Here is an 18,740-nt window from a genome sequence, read left to right as displayed (position 1 = left end):
AACATATACATGTATATCAATTATGATATGATTCAAAACGTTGATCATTAAAAGGACATATTGACAAACTTGTTTAACACTTTTCCTTGTTCATGTATCAAAAGTTAAATAATGTAAATAATGTTTGAAATTTAGTTTTCAAAGAAAGTTATGTCTCGAAGATGCAATTCTTATCCACGATGAATTACTTCAAAAAGGATGTCCATACAATTTGAGTCCAGAAGGTTTGATTTTCATAAAAAAAGAAGTAAAATGTTATAACTGTACATGTTTTATAGATTTTTAGATTAAAACTATAATAATATATTTTTTTCCATTCTGTTCATTTGTTAATTTTTACATTTACAAAATATTTTTCCTCTATTTCCTAAAACAAAACAATTGTTATTCATAGCTTTATAGAAACGGACATGGCTAAAATTTAGCTAAAATCCAGTATCCCAAGAAAAATCACAGACTGCACTAAATAATCATAATGATTTCAAATGCATACAATTTCATATAACACAACATGGCTATTTTTTATCTAACGCACTGGTGTACATTAAAAATAATTTAGTTACTTTAACCTGTTTTTGTGATTTACAATTCAATAATTTGTTAAACGAAAGATGTAACATTAATATTAACATTAAAAGGATTTGCTGATATTCATGCGGCCATGAAGGTAGCGATCATTACAGAAAAAATATCATAATCCGCTTACGGTGGTTGTGTATATTTTTCCGTAATGTCGCTAAATGTACCTTCATATTCTGCATAAATTACCGAAGAAGTTAATTAATTGTTTAAATAAAATTTATGGAGTAAAAACCATATAATTATTGTAATGAAAATAGATATGCTAAATAACAATGGTAGTTCAATGAATTATTGATTTGATTTTCAAATAGATAAAACAAATTGCTCAATACCCTGCACTGGGAAACTTGAGACAAACGACTCCTTCGAGGGTATAAACCATAGGATCAATTACATACTGATCAGTCAACAGGATGGCATTTCCATTTTACGCAAAGAATATTTGAATTTTTCAAACTGCATCATAAAAACCATAACCATCAGATGTGATTTCAAGTATCACAAAGGTAGGAGACTAGTAGTATAAAGGCTATTTTATATGATGACATTTTTATATACCAGTGAATAAATGTTCATGTTATTCGGTTTCAGACCTTTGTGAATCATTAAATACGAGTTTGCTACGCTATATTTTCTTCTTCCGTTGTTTAAAGTCTAAACATAAATATTTGGAGTAGTGTATTCTTATCAATTTAATAGAAAACAGAAACAAATCGTATTTTGCAATTTCACAAGAAGAAGGAATACTACCAGGTAATGATATTGGTCGAACCATATTTCTGTGAAATCAAATACCTAAAGCCCCTTTCACAATTGGCGTACGAGCAGAAGCAACAAAATATTGGTACGATCGAAAATTTAGATATGAACTGTTGCCGAAATAATCGCATTTGAAAAGGTATTAGCACGATCTAAGCGAGCGTTGTGCGATTTAAGCACATAAAATTTTGCAATATATCTTGCGTCTATATGCGACTGTTGTACAATTAAAGCGACTCGACTGTTAAAAGATAATGCGATAGGATCGTGCGAGAGACCAGGTGATCGGACGACTGAACGTGCTCCAATGCGATTGGATGTGCGATCATGCGTTCCAAGGTACCAATGCTTTTGCTATTCATAGGGGGTATACACTACGGCCAACGCGGTTTAGGTATTAAACCGCGAGTCCTCGTGGTGTGAAATTGATCGCGGTTTAGCACAGGTAACTCAGGTAAAACCGCGCATCGCTTCTCACCTTGTCCACACCGTCGCGGTACTGTGAAACCAGTCCCAGGTGAAAACTGTTCTTGTTTTTAACGCGAGTCACCTCCCCAAATTTCTTCTCATACGGGAAATATAATTGAGGGAATTAACGTGTAATGAATATTATTTCATATTCCTTTATTTTATAAATGGAGTTGATTGTTACAATTTCATATTATTATTTTTAAAAAGTGGGGAAAATAAAAGGAACGTGTAAAAGTGCTAATACAGAATTTTGTAGACTATTTTGTATAACCGATAGCGTCACATACAAATTAATTTTGGCACATTCATCGCTGACAATTCTTAGTTATCAATTAATACGATTAATTGTATAATAAAAATTTCATCAAAATATCTTATATGGCCTCGAGAAAGTATATTCGCTTTTCAGAGGACATAGCTGAAAGCGAGAGAACATGCCGCTCAAGCAGAAACAGAGATGCAGCAGTTATCTGGTGGAGATACTTCCATATGATTATTCTATTATATCTGATTGGTTTAGAAAGTCATGTGACAGGAATATTTCATAGGAAAGAAAAAGCCAATATGAGCATACGATGTAAACAAATATGATTAAATCAGAAATGTATTTTTTTTATTTAAATACAACTTTTACAAAAGAAGAACAGATATAAGTGATGTAAGACATATAAACTTATAATAAATTTGATTGCTTCATTTCTCTAATATAATATAGTATACATAATATCCATAATATGAAAAAGGAAAGTCACTGACTTACTATAAATTAATCTTGCTCTTGTATTCTTGTACATACTTAAATACATACATGTATGACATGTACATTGGCAAAGACACAAACATAATACATACATAACAAAGTGTGTTTCCATAATAATATAAATATAAAAAATATATTGCTTCACAAAAAGAGCTATCATGTTAAAATTTATAACTTTTATATTTTCCAAAAAGAACTTATTGAATATCAGATGTAATTGAGATTTCAAACTATGTAAAAATCCACTCTTCAACATCACACCACATTTCTTTTACTATATTACATTCATAAAATAAATGATTAATGCTTTCTTCATCTGTTTTATAAAAGGTGCAAACAGCAGACTCTGCTTTTTTATGTTAAAAAGTTATTTATTTGCATTGATCAACTGGTGTGGTATATTTGTGGAAACATATAGAAAAGAAGTAGAGCATGGTCTGCAAAGTCAACAAATTAACAATATTAAAAAACTTATTACAGTGTTGCTACCGATTCTATTTGGATAGTGATGTCGCGTTTTAAAAGGGTCGAAACAATTTCTAACTCATATTGATTGATTAAAGCCATAAGAGGATGGGAACGATATATATGAAGAGGGTTTTTTTGTTTAAAAGCCCCAAATCCCCCTAAAAACCTTTATTGTAGAATGATATCATGTTGTTTTGGAACACATCTATTCATGATTTCAACTGGTTGGTTTTTTATTTTTTTTTGGGGGGGGGGGGAGGTGTTGTGTGTTTTGGGTTTATTGTTTGTTTGTTTGGGTTTTTTTTAATTGCTAATCGTTTTATAATATTTAATTAGTGTCAGATATGTTATGTCCTTAAAAAACTATTTATGTACGTTTTAGGATACGAAAGTCCCTTAATAACACTTATAACTGACATCATCTCTATTCATTGTTTCTTTTTTTATCATTATTTATGCGCTTGTTTAAGTGGGTTTGATTTCTCCTTATTCCTCCTGGCACCGATCAACGGTGGAAAACAGGAATAGAATACTTTATTTTCAACCAAGGTCGTCTAAATCAGGCTCAAGTACATCAGTTTTATTAATTTCTATTCATTTTTTCCATTCCGTTCTCATCATTTGCAAACACAATGGGGAGAAAGAATAAGGAAGTAACAATTTTCTTATCTTACTTACAAACAATATGCAGTTTTTTTATTATAATTCTTTAGAATCTAATTGATAAATAAATAAGATTTGTTCACGCCAAAGTGTAAAAAAGGGAAAAGAAAAAATAAACGTGCATGTGCACCGTAAAAATATCTTAAGATTTCATACCTTAAAACTATATCCCAAAAGCGAGAAATCAAACGCATCATTTGATCTTTTATAGCGTATTCCTTGTTAATAAATATAAAAAAAAATAAGCCAGAGCTAACCATTTGAATTTAAAACCTAGAATAGTGTAGGATCCTCGCCCATCCATCAAGAAAAGCTATATTTAACGCCGATAGATTCAGACGATATACCGAGACGATACACCGGAAGCACAGAGGACTTCAACAGAGAATATAAAAGCAATATATGCGGTTTTTTGTACAAAAAAAGTATTCGAATGGTAAACACAAGTTAACGATTTTCTTGTTTCGTCCTCAGAGCAATCAAAGTTTCAAACTATAGATTATGAACGTTGATAAAACAATAATTTATTTGCTTCCTTAACATTATATCAATATCTATAAATCAAATTGATTCAGACGCTTTATTTCAATTTTTCAGAAAATTGGTTATCCTCTGAACATCCTGATTTTACGGACAATAAAATATTAGATTTGTCGGTATAAAGTCCTGATTCCTATATCAAAGCTACTATGTGAAAAATTGAAAAATTACTTAATTGAATTGAAAAATTAGGAATATATTCTGAGATTGTTTCTGTATCTGAAAGGTTATGTACATGTAGTAACTACTTCTTTTTCAAGAAAATATTGCATAAAAAACTAATGTACGTTAGAAAATAACCACACATGTAATTGACATAAAAATGAATTCGCAGTGAATTGGAGGTGTTGTAGTTGAAACAGCTCATTTGTTGTATATAATTTTATCACGTTCAACAATGGGATTCTCGTCCCTCAGAATCATAAATATAGTAATCTTTCAAAACTAAGTTAAAGAGTACTTTTCACAACCTAATCAAGCATTTAAATACTTTGACTGTGTGTTGGGAATAAATTATTTGTTATAAATTAGCTTGTTTTCAACCTCCAAAAACTTCCCTATTTTCTTTCGAGCTCAGCAGGTAAATATATCTATCCGAATTTAATTTCTCAACGCTACCCTACAAATATATTTTATAATCAAGACGTTCATCACTACATTCTATCAAAGACGTATTTCCTCAGGTATTACCATTGCATTAAAGATATAACTAGGAAGTCTTTTATTTACATTTCCATTGAAAATTAAAAAAGGGATATCTATGTCTTTTGGAGTTAAATTGTCAATTGCCTGATTATCTCTTAAAGACAAAAATACTGAATTCTAGAACTATGTGTTGAAATTTAAATAATGACTGAATTAAATTCAAAAGATGGCGACCTTATACATCATAAACCTGGCTAAAACAACTCTTTTAACATTTATTAATACATTCTTAGTTCGTTTAAGAAAAAAAGGAATTTAAAAATTCATTGTTCATACTTTGATGTGGTGTTAAATTGATTTGAACAATAATTGCTATATAGCCCGCAAAGTTGGGAAGGGGAAGAAATATGAAATGTATATGTGCCCTATTGAATCTTGTTGGGTTTTTTTTCAATGGCCGCGCCAGGTGCAATAATCCCCTTCAAAGAAGTGTTCAATAAATCTATATATTTGAATCTGCTCTCTAAAAAATTGGCAAACACAATTCATCGGGCCTCTAGGAGAAACTGAATACAGCGGTAAGAGTACTGTTCTATGTAGGAAGCTCATCCAGTATGGATCAGCGCATGAAAACTTACTTGTCAATATCATCTGACGCTATAATCTCCCTTGCTGAAATAAAGGATCGCCGTATCGGTTCATCGAAAACGAAATATTAATTAATATTTCATATATAAACACAAATATTCATCCAAATTTTAAAAACATTAAGATTTTCTTTTTTTTAAATTGCATTAAGAGTCATGATGTAAAATATGTTGGTCTACACTCATAAAGCACTGTGAAAAAATATTTCAAAGTGCGTTGATTTGGACCAACATTTAACGCACTTTAAAAATGTTTTTCAAATTTTTTGTAATTTTTTCAAAGTGCGTTACCTTACCGCCTCTCTAGGCCACAAATTCCAAGTATCTCATCTTATCCATGCACCCAGTTGTCAGCAATATACATTCATCCATGGTAGAGAGAAATCATAAAGATTATCAGTTTTACCTTAAAAGTGTGTATTATGAGGATGTATAGGGTAATAAATTTGCCAATGTTTTATCCCTGCCTCCTAAAGACAAAAATACTGAATGCTAGAACTATGTGTATCCATATCAAATAAATAGTATATTAATGATTTCATTTTGATGCAGTACTCACTAATTTCAAAAAAGCATTCATTTTTATATGCGTTCATTTTGATATCTTAAGTCAGATAATCCACTTTAAAAACATTTTAGAAACATAGTTTATAAGAAATATTGCAAAATTATACAATCCTAATTTAAATTTAAAAAGTTCCTGGAACTTTCCAAAAAAATACTAAAAATTCCCTTACTATTTCCTATACTTGAGTTCCAAATTAAGGTTAACCATTAAAAAAATTTAAACATTCCTTATTGATTCTTATATGTTTCTATGATCATGTAATTTTTCCAAAAAAAGTCCAATTATATAAACATTCGAGTGGAACACCTGTTACTGTTTCTTACTTACAGATCTATTTACGTAAAACTACAAGACTTTAACGAATTTATGTCTAAAGCCAAATATAACGTGCATATGTTAAAGATAAAAGTAACCGAAACATTTTAGCTGGTTTGCAGCAGTATGCAACGGGCTTCTTTATTTAAGATAACATCTTTACTGGTTTTATTTTTCCACTACACTGCACTGCTTTACCAATGAACTGGAGAATGAAAATACCATATTTGACAAAAACAATTATTGATAAATATTGCTAATTCAAACAGTCAATTAAATGTTGGGTGAAAAGACAGCAAATTTTGGTATGAGTCAAGGAAGACAACTAGCACGCCATACACGTACGGACAAACAAGTAGCCTTGCTTAGGTGCGAAAGTCATGGAACACCATGCTTGACACGCATACTTGCAAAGCACGCAAGCTGCACAGCTGTACACCCTGTTTCTGCCTTGTTACTTTCTCAAAAACAAGCCTATAGCTTCTCTGTAGCCTTTTCTACTTTTAAAGAGGGAGAAGGCTCTGAATTCGTTTGCTATTAATCATTATTCCACTAGAATTATTCAATGACATTTCACATTCATATTTAGATATAGCCATGATACCCCCTCCCCCCTTATGCTCTGATGCAAAAGGGCAGAGACAACAGGTTTATTATTTCAGGTGGATTTTTGCTTCATGATAAAATGATACATATATATATATATATATATATATATATATATATATATATATATATATATATATATATATATATATATATATATATATATAGGAATAGAGGTACACACATGGTAAACAATAAATATAAGAATTTTAGTGCCTGCGAAAAAACGTAGTCATCTCATCACCACATTATCAGTGACTCATATGAGTTCTAAGGGCAAGTGAAGCAAAACATTAACACTATTTTTTAAGTTTATTATTAGCAGAATCCTATATGCAGAGGAACCAATTTCAGGACCTCACATATCCAAGTACCTGTGTGCGAGTTGCCAACTTGTTATACCGTTGTTTTACTCAGCGGTAATATGAAGGAAAAAGAACGTGGTGCCAATAATTATATCCCCTTGATGTTTTTTTAAGATATAGTTAGCTTGTACCAAAATGAGTCTGATAGTTTAAGCTAGACATTAAATTAGGTGTGATGATTCAATAATCTACATTAATTAAATGCAAAATGCCAACCGTCCTTAAAAGATAGATAAAATTTATCAAACTTTACTTGAAAAGAAAACTCAATAATTCAGAGACTTCAATTCACAAAAAATGTTGGAGGAAACTGTGTATAGGAACCACTTCGTTTTAGTTAAATAGTGTAACTGAGAAGAATCGCTTGAGGTGAAATTTCAACTTGAGGGAAACCAACTGGAAATAAACAACCTTATATTTTGTATATTTAAAACATGTGAATATGAGCAATCACGTTTATATAGTTATAAACAGGAAGTGAAAATCTATCTTTTGAATATTCAATAGTAAATATCATTTTTTTTTCACAGTAGGCAGAATTGTAAGTGATCATAAATCACGTAAAAAAGAAGAAAAAAGTCATTCGATTTTGAATTGAAACGTTTATTTTTGTTGGATTTTTTTCAGTAGGGCTTTGAAGAGCAAAGCAATTGCACGTTATGGTAAATGAGAAGATCAAATAAGATTGTCTTTAGCTATAACAAAACATAGAAACAAAACATATTGTATAATTATCATTTTTAAAACTATACTTAGCATGTTGAATGCTACAAAGTGATTCTATTGTAACGAGAACACTATGTGTTTTAAAAAACTTCTTGCACGATCCTATTACATAACTTAGCAATTTTCAATGGATTACCAAATAACGAAAATTATTTTTTTCAAAGACCTTGCAGTTTTTTCAAGCCTCTCTAATATAATGAATCTATTAAGTAACGGATGAAATAGCGTTTTTAAAGTAAGTGAAAGATGATTAATATTAGGGTACAAAGTTAGATACTATGTAAGGAAAAAAACATAAATTTAAAAAATTGAAAGGTCCGTGCCTTTAATAATATTGAATTAAAATCAACATTTTAAAGATAGAATTGAACTCAATTAACTTGCCTGGAGGGAGCTGGGTGTTCAACATCTTTCTTTAAAATGGAATAATTAAAAGAGTTTACTCGAAGTAAAAATCACATCCTAATAAATACGATGATATTAGTTTCGCTCATAAAAAAGTTGAATGTTTTGTTGGTTTTCCTCCATCTTCCCAAGTCAAGTTCTGATCCGCTGGGCTCTACATAAACCCTTGACCGAATAGGCAGAGTTTAAAGGGGTTAGAAACCTTGCACGCAGGTTGGTGTCATACAAGTTTGCGTGATCAAATAAGAAATAATAATGTTAATTGTGAATTGATCAATGTTGAACCGTTGTCAAATAAATTTGAGACGGAATAGTAAGTATTTGACTTACTGATATCTGTTTTTAAACCGAGTGAATCCATATTTTCTACGAATTTGATTTTGTTCATGGGAGCAGCCTTATTGCTATACTGTTTCTGTTTATAAAGCATTCTCTGATTGGTCAGAACAAAGGTTTAAAAACGAGTACTCTCACTAGATGGCGTAATCGTTAACCCGCATATATGTTGTCTTTTTGGTAAAGGGTTTATGAAGAGCACAGCGGATCAAAAACCCTTGACTTGGGAAGATGGTTTTCCTCTAATTCTTGACATTTCCGCATATTAAATAAAATGCATTGTTCTTTGGGACATTTGAAATGGGCTTACGAATTCTTAATCTTTTCCATTTTTGTTTTTTTATCATTTAAATGGAAGCTTGATACTAATACATTTTATACAACCTATATACAAATTTGAACACAGAAAAATGGTAGTCTGTTGGGAAAGTCTTAACAATAAAAACCCTCTATGCTCATGCAACTCTGAATTTAGTTCACATTCAAAATAATTGAACTATAAATATTTAAGTATGTCAATGGGTATAGGACTGACGTGAATTTTTTTTTTTTTTTAAATCTAGAAAACCCGATGATTATCCATCTTTCCTATTTGGTATTTCGATTCATTTTAAATATATATTTAATGATGGATTCAAAAATTATTTTCATTTCCTGTTTTATTTTAACGAAGTGAAAGTAAAATTGGTTTCATGCCTATGTATCTACTAAGAGGGCACTGCTGAACGTTGCTCGAATATTTTTACAACATATTCTCTATGAAGATGGATATTTTGAGTTCGCTTTACAGTAAGAATATGTAAACAATTTACTTGTAATTGTAAAGTAAGTAGAAATTGTTGTAACATAATAAATTTAAAATCAAGATTAAAGTTGATATTTATCATTAAATGTGTGCAGCAATTGTTGTTTTCAAAATAATGTTATCTAAAAATTAATTTACTTTTAATTTGTCGTTACAGAGACGGTGATTGTGTTCCAATTAAGTCGTTTGGGATTTTCTTCTGAAACACCAACGACTCTACCAGCGTAAGATTAATTAATGAAATAGAAATAGTTTGCTATGAAAATAAGAAATTATGCATGTCAACTTAATCAAAATTAATTTACATCCCAACTTCTCAATGACATAGTTATTGATCATACCTGGAGTTTGAGAACGGATCGTTGAAAATGTTTATATTAAAGTCAAAAGTTCTTCTTACTATTACAGTAATCTAAAACATCTATTTTTTTTATCACAATTTTCATTTATCCAATAACATATCTTTATTTCATGTATTTACTCCTTTTTTTATAGTAAACACCATTTTTAAAAGGATTTTAGTTTATTAAACATTGCATTATGATATTCAAGATTTATTCTGCAGAATGATCTTCGATACAGTTCGAGGAAGCATTGCTTTCTACAGCTATTCTTTTTTTTTCATGCTGACGTGGGTGCAAAGTTGTATTTTTATTATGTGGTTTTTTTTCTCCAAAATTAACATTATACGGTATATTCATGAGTATAGAAATAGTGATTCCATGACCTTAAAGAATCGTTTTCCGGTATTGTAAACTATTTATAAAACCGTGGGAAAAAGTATGTCCCGTTCATTAATTCTAGGGTTTTTAACCTAACAATTCATTGACATTAAAAGGAATGACAACAGTTTAAATAGTTTTATTTCTCTACGACTCAATTTTTCTAAGCTAATATAAACCACAAAAAGCCAGATTAAGACAGATGGGGTATTAAAAAAATCAACTTTATTAAATTCCCTGGAAAAAACCAGGAGATAAGACTTTTTAAAATGTCATCATTTGGTGACTGTTTACATATTAAACATAAATTTGAAAGAAAAAGAAATCAATAAGGCAGAATTTGAAAAATACGAAAATTATGGGGATAAAATGTGAAATGTCGGGTCAATTCCCTCAGGGTTGAATACTAAAAATTGATAACTTTCTAGGCGGCCACCAGGTAACCTGGTAACTAAACAAGATATATATATATATATATATATATATATATATATATATATATATATATATATATATATATATATATATATATATATAGAAGTAAAACTTCACGCAAAAAAAATCATCTGAATATTTTAGGTAGAAAGTTTTCGACTCTACTTTTTTAAACATAATATTATGAATAATTATCTTCATTAAGATGTTCTTTATTTCTTCATTTATCTTCTTTCTTAATATAAGATGAAAAATATCTATAGGATAAAGATAATGCACTGTATCTTTATGTAATCTTGTTTATTTGTTATTTAAAAATATTTCAGGACCTGGCTAGAACCAGAACATTAAGTTCTGGTCCTTCCTCGCAATTCAGATTTTTAATTTTTACGATTACATATTATAAGTACAATATATTTCCTTAAAATTAATTGGTTAGGTCTCTTAACTGTTCAAAGAGAGTGCTTAATTTGAAGATTAAAGAATCAAAGATTCTGATGGCGAATTCTAATTATGCATTTATACACTAATATCAATATTGTTTGTAATTAGTTTGCAGAGAAATGTGTGTCTCATAGATGCAATTCACATCCATGATAAATTGATTCAGAAAGAGTGCCCATACAGTTTAATTGGAAAAGGTTCAGTTTGTTGTTTTATTTCTTTCATTTATAACGGAAGTATACAGGTATGCGTATGCTTGCTAAATGTTCAGAAATTTTTTTAACATTTTCAGACAAATTATTGAGCAATAAATCCATTATCATATTTTATAAATGGCAATGACGATGAAATATAATTATTTATCAAATAGATAACACAAACTGCACAATACCCTGCATTGTGGAACTTGAGATTGATAACAGTTACCATGATCATAACCATGGGATTGACTACATGATTTTCAATCTAAGAAACAATATTTCCTTTTCCCACAAAAAGTTTTTGGACGTTTCAGAGTGCATCATTAAAACGATAACTATCAGATGTGACTTCAAGTATCACAAAGGTATGAGACGCTGTGACACCTTTTGAATTAATGAAGTACTCTCAATAAAGAGCAAAATCACCAGAAAACTTTTACTTTTTTATTCATTTCATCTTCGATCTAAATAAAATAAAACACTTTTTTATATTCTCTTATTTACAGATAGACATGCATCTTGTCTTGAGAAATTGAGACCTTCAATTCATGAAACTGGTTCAGGCAAACTGAAAACACAAAACTATTCATCCAAAGGAACTAGACAAAGTTAGTCATATAATTAAAGTGTAAAAAATAATGTGTCACAAAAGTTTGTTTTTTTCTTCATTTTTTTGATGTTTTTTTTTGGGGGGGGGGGGGAGTGGGGCATTTTATGGTTATTATTTATGATATTTTTAGGTTCAGACATTGCCTGTGTCAGGTTCAAAATCGATTAATTTTACAGAAATCAATTTAGGACTTGTTTTCGATGGCGTTAATACAGGAAATGGTGCATATTTAATGATTAAAGAAGTTAATGATGCTTAAATGACTATATACATAATACTCAGAAATGGATATTTTTTTCAAGTGATCACAGATGTTAATATTATTCAATTTATGTTTATTCTATGTATTTTAAGGCAATGTTAAACATAAAGTTGTGTTAATGATTCAGTGGTTCGTTATTTTAAGTTCAAATATAAATATAATCTGATTAAATGTCATTTTTTTAATTCAACACAAAAGAAAACAGAACCGAATCGGTTTTTGCTGCTTTACAAGAAGATGGAACACTACCAGGTAATAAAACTAGTCGAACATTTTTATTCTGTGAAAATGACACTTAACACGAAGGAAAACTAAACATATATAACATTTAACAAGGGGCTCAGGGGCCACATCACTCACTTGAGCAACAATATCCCTAACTCTGATCAAATTAGCATTACAATATGAAAATCAAATTATCTTGACAACTAAGTAAAGTAGATGTTGCTCAATTTGTTTTTTAAATAAATTTTTATCCACATATTTTTATGGTAAATACCAAGCCCATTTTGCTGTTGTACCTGTAAGAAGATTTTTTTCTTTTTCTATATACCCCCCCCCCATTGTGGCCCCACTATTCTCTAGGGAATCATGTTTTGATCTAAGTTTAATCTGCACAACCCTTGCTTTCAGACAAGTTACTGCTTTGTGATTAAAAACGTTCCCAGAACATTTTAAGCTTTTCTCTATATATTCCTAATATGTAAAAATTCACCCCCCCCCCCTATTGTGGCCCCGCCCTACCGTTGGGGACTTTGATTTAAACAGACTTGAATCTACACTATCCACTATCTGAGGAAGCCTCCACAAAAGTTTCAGCTGTCCTGGCCTAACGGTTTTTAAGAACAGTTTTAAAGATTTTCTCTATATATTTCTTTGTAATAATTCATCCCCCATTGTGGCCCCACCCTTCCACCGGGACCATGAATTGAACAAACTTTAATCTACGCTACCTGAGGATGGTTCAAATTTAACTTGAGCGATTCTGGCCACACAGTTTTTGGGAAGAAGATTTTTAAAAAAAATTCAAGCAACCACCCCCCCCCCCCCATTGTGGCCCCTACCTATCCTCAGGGACCATTATTTGAATGCTTCCACGCCGATATGAACTTTTCTGGCCTATTGGTTGTTCCCTATATATTTCTACACATTGTGGCCCCATCCTATCCCGGGGACTATGATTTGAACAAACTTGAATCTATACTTTCTGAAGATGCTCCAATTTGAGCTTTTCTGGCCAAGTAGTTTTTGAGAAGATTTACAAAGATTTTCTCTATTTATTCCTATGTAAAAATTTGAGCCCACCTTGTGGCCCCACCTTACCCCTGGGGACCATAATTTAAACAACGTGAATTTACACTATCTGAGGATGCTTTCACTCCAATTTGAGCTTTTCTTGCCAAATAGTTTTTGAATGATTCTTAAAGCTTTTCTCTATATATTCCAATGTAAAAATATGACCCCCCCCCCCCCCATTGCGGCCCCAACCTACCCCCGGGGACCATAATTTGAAGAAACTTTATTCTCGCATTATCACCGGAGTGAGATCGGTTTGTCCAGTGTGAGTCAGCAGTGTGAGATTTTTCTGTCTTACACTGTGTATTACAACGCCGCTTTAAAACGTAAACAAACGTTTTCTGCTGTAGGGAAATGCAAAATGAATGATTTAGATTATTCATTAAGTAATTGTTTTGCTTAGTAAATTACAATTTATCCTATTTTTATCGATAAAACTGTCGTGTGCTCTCAATTTGACTTGCACTATATAAAGCACGCGGCGGGATAAACCGAAAGTAATCTTTTGAACGTCATAAAAGAAAGTTGTCAGACATGGTTTTTTAATGTAAAATAATGCGAGAAAAATAATCATTCATTATATACTCGTGTGGGATAGTGAAATTCCACCTCGGGGCCAAGATTCACGGTCTAGGACTCGGCACAGCATCGTCCTAGAGCTTTTCTGGCAAAATAGTTTTTTTAAGAAGATTTTTAAAGATTTTCTCTATACATTATTATGTTAAAATCCATCCCCCATAGTGGTCCCACTCTACCCCTGGGACCGTGATTTGAATAAACTTGCATCTACACTACCTTGGGATGCTTCAGTACAAGTTACAGCTTTTCTGGCCTTATAGTTTTTGAGAAGGAGATTTTTGAAAAATACCAAGAAATTTTCAATATATCTTTATTATCTCCCCTTGGAAGAGGATGTGGTCCTTCACTTGAACAAACTTGAATCCCCTTCACCTAGTGATACTTAATGCTTTGTGCCAAGTTTGGTTGAAATCTGCCCAATGGTTTTTGAGAAGAAGATGAAAATGTTAAAAGTTTACAACGCCGCCAACACCAACAACAACGCCAACGCCGACAGACAACGGACAAATTTTGATCAGAAAAGCTCACTTGAGCTTCCAGTTTAGATGAGCTAAAAACATTTACTTATATTTAACGAATTCAAATCACTCTAATTCAAGGTTCACTTATTGGTTTGATTGGCGCAGTGATTGGTTGCTTGATTGGAGTGGTACTGACACTATTTGGTGGCTGGATCATTAAAACCTTGCGGTAAATATTCTTTCAAAAAATAACTTTAAAATAACCGGTTGCATTTTTTTAATTCCATTTTGGTTTACGTGTTTCTTTGTTCCTGTGTATACAATTCTTGATAAGAATGTTAGAAAACAGATTCTACATTTATATTGACAAATGCAGACAAAGGCATCTTCACCAGGAAAATTTGGACCTGTATCCAACCAGTCAATCCATTTATAATCCAGTTTTATACACAGAAATTGAAGAACTGAGGGTAAAAATACAAAAATTATATAGTTTAAAGGTTATTAACAGACATATATTTTAATTAACTCAAATCATTTTGTGAAATATTTTTCAAAACTTACATGCTTAATTAAAAAAATCTTCGCATGCAGCGGGAAATGTTTTAGTAGATTTAGATTTTATATTGTTAGAAATACATAATGGAAAATTATTTAATACATTTTGACTTGTTTTCTTATAAAAAGATGCCAGTGAAGGCATCCCAAGTTCCATCCCTTGAGGATAATAGTTCTCTTAGTGCAAGGTCAAGGACATCAAACACTTACCATACGTTAGCGGAAATGGGAAGCCTTGGCAAATCAACAACTTTAATTCAAGACATTGGTTCAGACAAGCTGAGAACACCAAACCATTCACCTAACGGATCTCGACAGAGTCTGTCATCTTGTTGTAGTGTTAAAAAGGATGAGCAACAAAGAGAAAGTGGAGATAGTAAAAAATACTTTCAACTTGAACGACAAGAATTAACATAAGAACAGAGTTTTTAACTGCCTAGATTTTTGTTTTTATATTGAACAATTCTAAACTATTGTAATTTTTATTGTTATATTGTAATCTTTTGTTATGCTGTCTTTCTTTCGGGAGAGTTTGTAATTGTAAATTGGGTTATGAAAAAGATATTTTTAACAGAACTTCAAAAAATTAAATCAGTCTTAATTATATGTATTGTCTTTTTTCAAAATTCAAAATGGATTTTGATAGTTTCACAATATTCACGCATAACGATTGAATAGTTTCTTTAAATCGAATGTGATTGTATCACTTCTAGCTGATAATAATATTGTAAACTAAAGTCAAATATATTAATTTAATATTCAATGTCAATGCGACATAGTAAAGTTAAAATCTTAAACTGATTTTCTTCATTTTAGTATTGCTATATGTATATTGACACCGACAATTAGTATTGTTTTGGAAAATCAATTTCAATTGATTTTTTTTATTCAAATGTGTTATCAAATAATCATTGATTTATAAAAAATCATTATGGATTTAGAATACTAACTGTTATTCACAAAATATGTGGAAAGATGATCTAAACATTAAAAACCATTTTTTGTTTTGATCATTTAAGCATGCATCATATTGCTGGCTTTACATACACAAATGTAAATATATATTAGCATTTGGTGTGATTGGAACCGACAGATGTGCTCTCGATTCTATCTGAGAACACTGGTGTGTCCTATGTACATAACAGAGTATATGTAAGTCTCTGTCTTTATTTAAGTCAGTTTCTTAAAGCTCTCGGTCCAAAATGTAGGCACTGCCACAGCTCAAGGCTCTTATTCGATACAAAAGGAGGGGTTGGTATTCTCGTTTATTTAACAACAATGTCAAATTTTATTTCTATTTACTATTTTTTGAAATTACAAAGAGGAGGGGCTAAATGTTCTGTACGTTCGTTTTTCTATATACGGATAAAACAAAAAGAAATGTTTATACCAAAAAGAGGGATCTCCAAATCTCCTCCCCTCCTTCCTTGCGATGTGTCTGCCTTTGAGCTTAAGAATTAAACGAATTAATACTGTCTCTGGGTGGCGAGAGATTAAAATTGCTCATGTATTTCATTGAGACTTTTGCTCAAGTCTTTTAGTTACACTCCTTGCTGTGATTATTGACAAGTAAATTATATAAATGTTCTTAGCTAAAGAGTAAATTTACACTGATTAAAATAAGCCATGCAAGATGGTTTCCATTTCTATTATCATTTTATTTCGAAAATAATAAATGAAAGATTTTTTTCTTAAATTGTGTATTGTATTTTTCAGATAGATTAAAACTAATTTATCACAGTATATAATTTGTATCAATCGATAGTATATATATCGCAAATTCAAAGTAAATTGATTGTCTTTTTTATCATAAATTCTACAAAAATGTACAAAAATTCTTATGTATTACTTGTCTGAATTTCAAACTCATTTGATATTAAAATAATTCATGGATTGTAACAATTTTTTACACATACCCGGTAACTTGGATTTCTCGTCCTCTTTAATGGAACTAAACTAGTTGTTATTAATTGGTTATTAAGATATATATGTAAATCAAAATATTTATTGGAATTAAACTGTTATTGGTTATTAAGATATATGTAAATAAACATATTTATTTGTAAATGTAAAAATAAATAAATGGAAAATAATCAAATTGAAATATTAATACTTTTTTGTTGTTTTAATGTATTTTTGTACTGTCATAATTTATAGTGATTTTTCCCTGCAAAAGCCTTTCAAATTCTATGCGTAAAAATAAATATGATAAAAAATTATTACACGTAAACTTTTAATCGTCAGGATAGCCTAACTTAAGATTATCCAACGACACCGTCGAGTTACATTTTAAGATGATCTTAGGTTGCTCCTAACTTTTATCTTGTCATCTCTTAGAACCAGTCTTAGGTCATATCTAAGGAAAGTTTTGTGAACATGCCTGCTGGTAGATCTATCTTGCAATGGTGTTGATTTAATTGTACAGAAAATGATATTTTCTTAAAAGAGCTTAAACAAGTTTTAACTTATAATGGTTATTCATAGGCATGATAGTATGAGTAAAATATATATATTATAGAAAGGATACATGTATTTATTTTTAAATAGCAAAAATTCGTGAATACCACAGTTTGGTTTTTTTGTTTTTGTGGGTGGTTTTCCCAGAAACTGTTTATCATTGAAATATACTTATTCAGTTTCAGACATGCTATGTCCTACAGAAACTATGTAAGTTTTAAAACACCAACTTTCCACTTTAACACGTTATAAATTACATCACCTCCATTCATTATATCTTTTTTTCTATTATTATTAATTACGCGCTTGTTTAAATGGGTTTGAATTTTCCTTATTCCTCCTGGCACTGTTCTACAATGTAACACAGGAAAACAGTACTATATTATCAACCAAGGACATCTAAATCGTTCAAGCACTTCAATTTGCAAAAAATAATGAAGAGAATTGATAAAGGAGGGTTTTTTTTTTACTATCTGACTTACAAGCAGTTCCCTTCATTTTAATTCTTTACAGTTTACATTACAATTTTCAAATACGAAGGTACAGTTTCTTTCAACATTTGCCTAAATTTCAAGAGGCGTTTAAATCTCATGAAAAAAAGCATTCATCATCTTGAACATGTGTGTATATAAAATACTAATTTATACAATTTTATCCTGTTTACCATAAAGAATATTGACTCACACATTTTGTCATATTTCAACATATAGTCAAAAATGTTGAAAATGACATGAAGTTTTTTTAAGAGGAAAATGTGTCCGCAGCCGTCGCCCACAACGAAATTAATATACTGGTATTTTATGTGATATCACATCAGAAAGTTAAAATGTGAATTTCATCGTGTGCGACGGCTGCGGACATATTTTTCTATTCAAAAGGCTACTGAAGAATAGGTGTCTTCTGCTCACTTTAATGTACCGTGTTCTTTGTTCATGCCAAAATATAAGGGGGATTTAATACATGCATGTGCAATGTACACACATGTACATGAACTTTGACACTAACTTAGTAATTAAACTTAAGTTTGAAGTCTCCTCAAAATAGTTGACAATTAT

At 30.7% G+C, this 18,740-nt stretch overlaps 1 protein-coding gene across 1 annotated transcript; it reads left to right on the top strand.

Annotated features, from left to right (window-relative positions):
* The first annotated feature begins 9,517 nt into the window (after positions 1-9,517).
* Positions 9,518-17,225, top strand: LOC128160312 (uncharacterized). Its single transcript, XM_052823609.1, has 9 exons — positions 9,518-9,645; positions 9,819-9,885; positions 11,371-11,459; positions 11,633-11,827; positions 11,969-12,070; positions 12,533-12,586; positions 14,809-14,899; positions 15,047-15,140; positions 15,358-17,225. The coding sequence occupies exons 1-9, from the start codon at positions 9,615-9,617 to the stop codon at positions 15,643-15,645; spliced, it is 1,011 nt and encodes a 336-aa protein (XP_052679569.1). The 5' UTR covers positions 9,518-9,614; the 3' UTR covers positions 15,646-17,225.
* The last annotated feature ends 1,515 nt before the right edge of the window (positions 17,226-18,740 follow it).

Source organism: Crassostrea angulata, chromosome 8 (assembly GCF_025612915.1).
Source record: "Crassostrea angulata isolate pt1a10 chromosome 8, ASM2561291v2, whole genome shotgun sequence".
Classification (NCBI taxonomy): Eukaryota; Metazoa; Mollusca; class Bivalvia; order Ostreida; family Ostreidae; genus Magallana; species Magallana angulata.
This window is presented reverse-complemented; position numbering and strand designations above follow the sequence as displayed.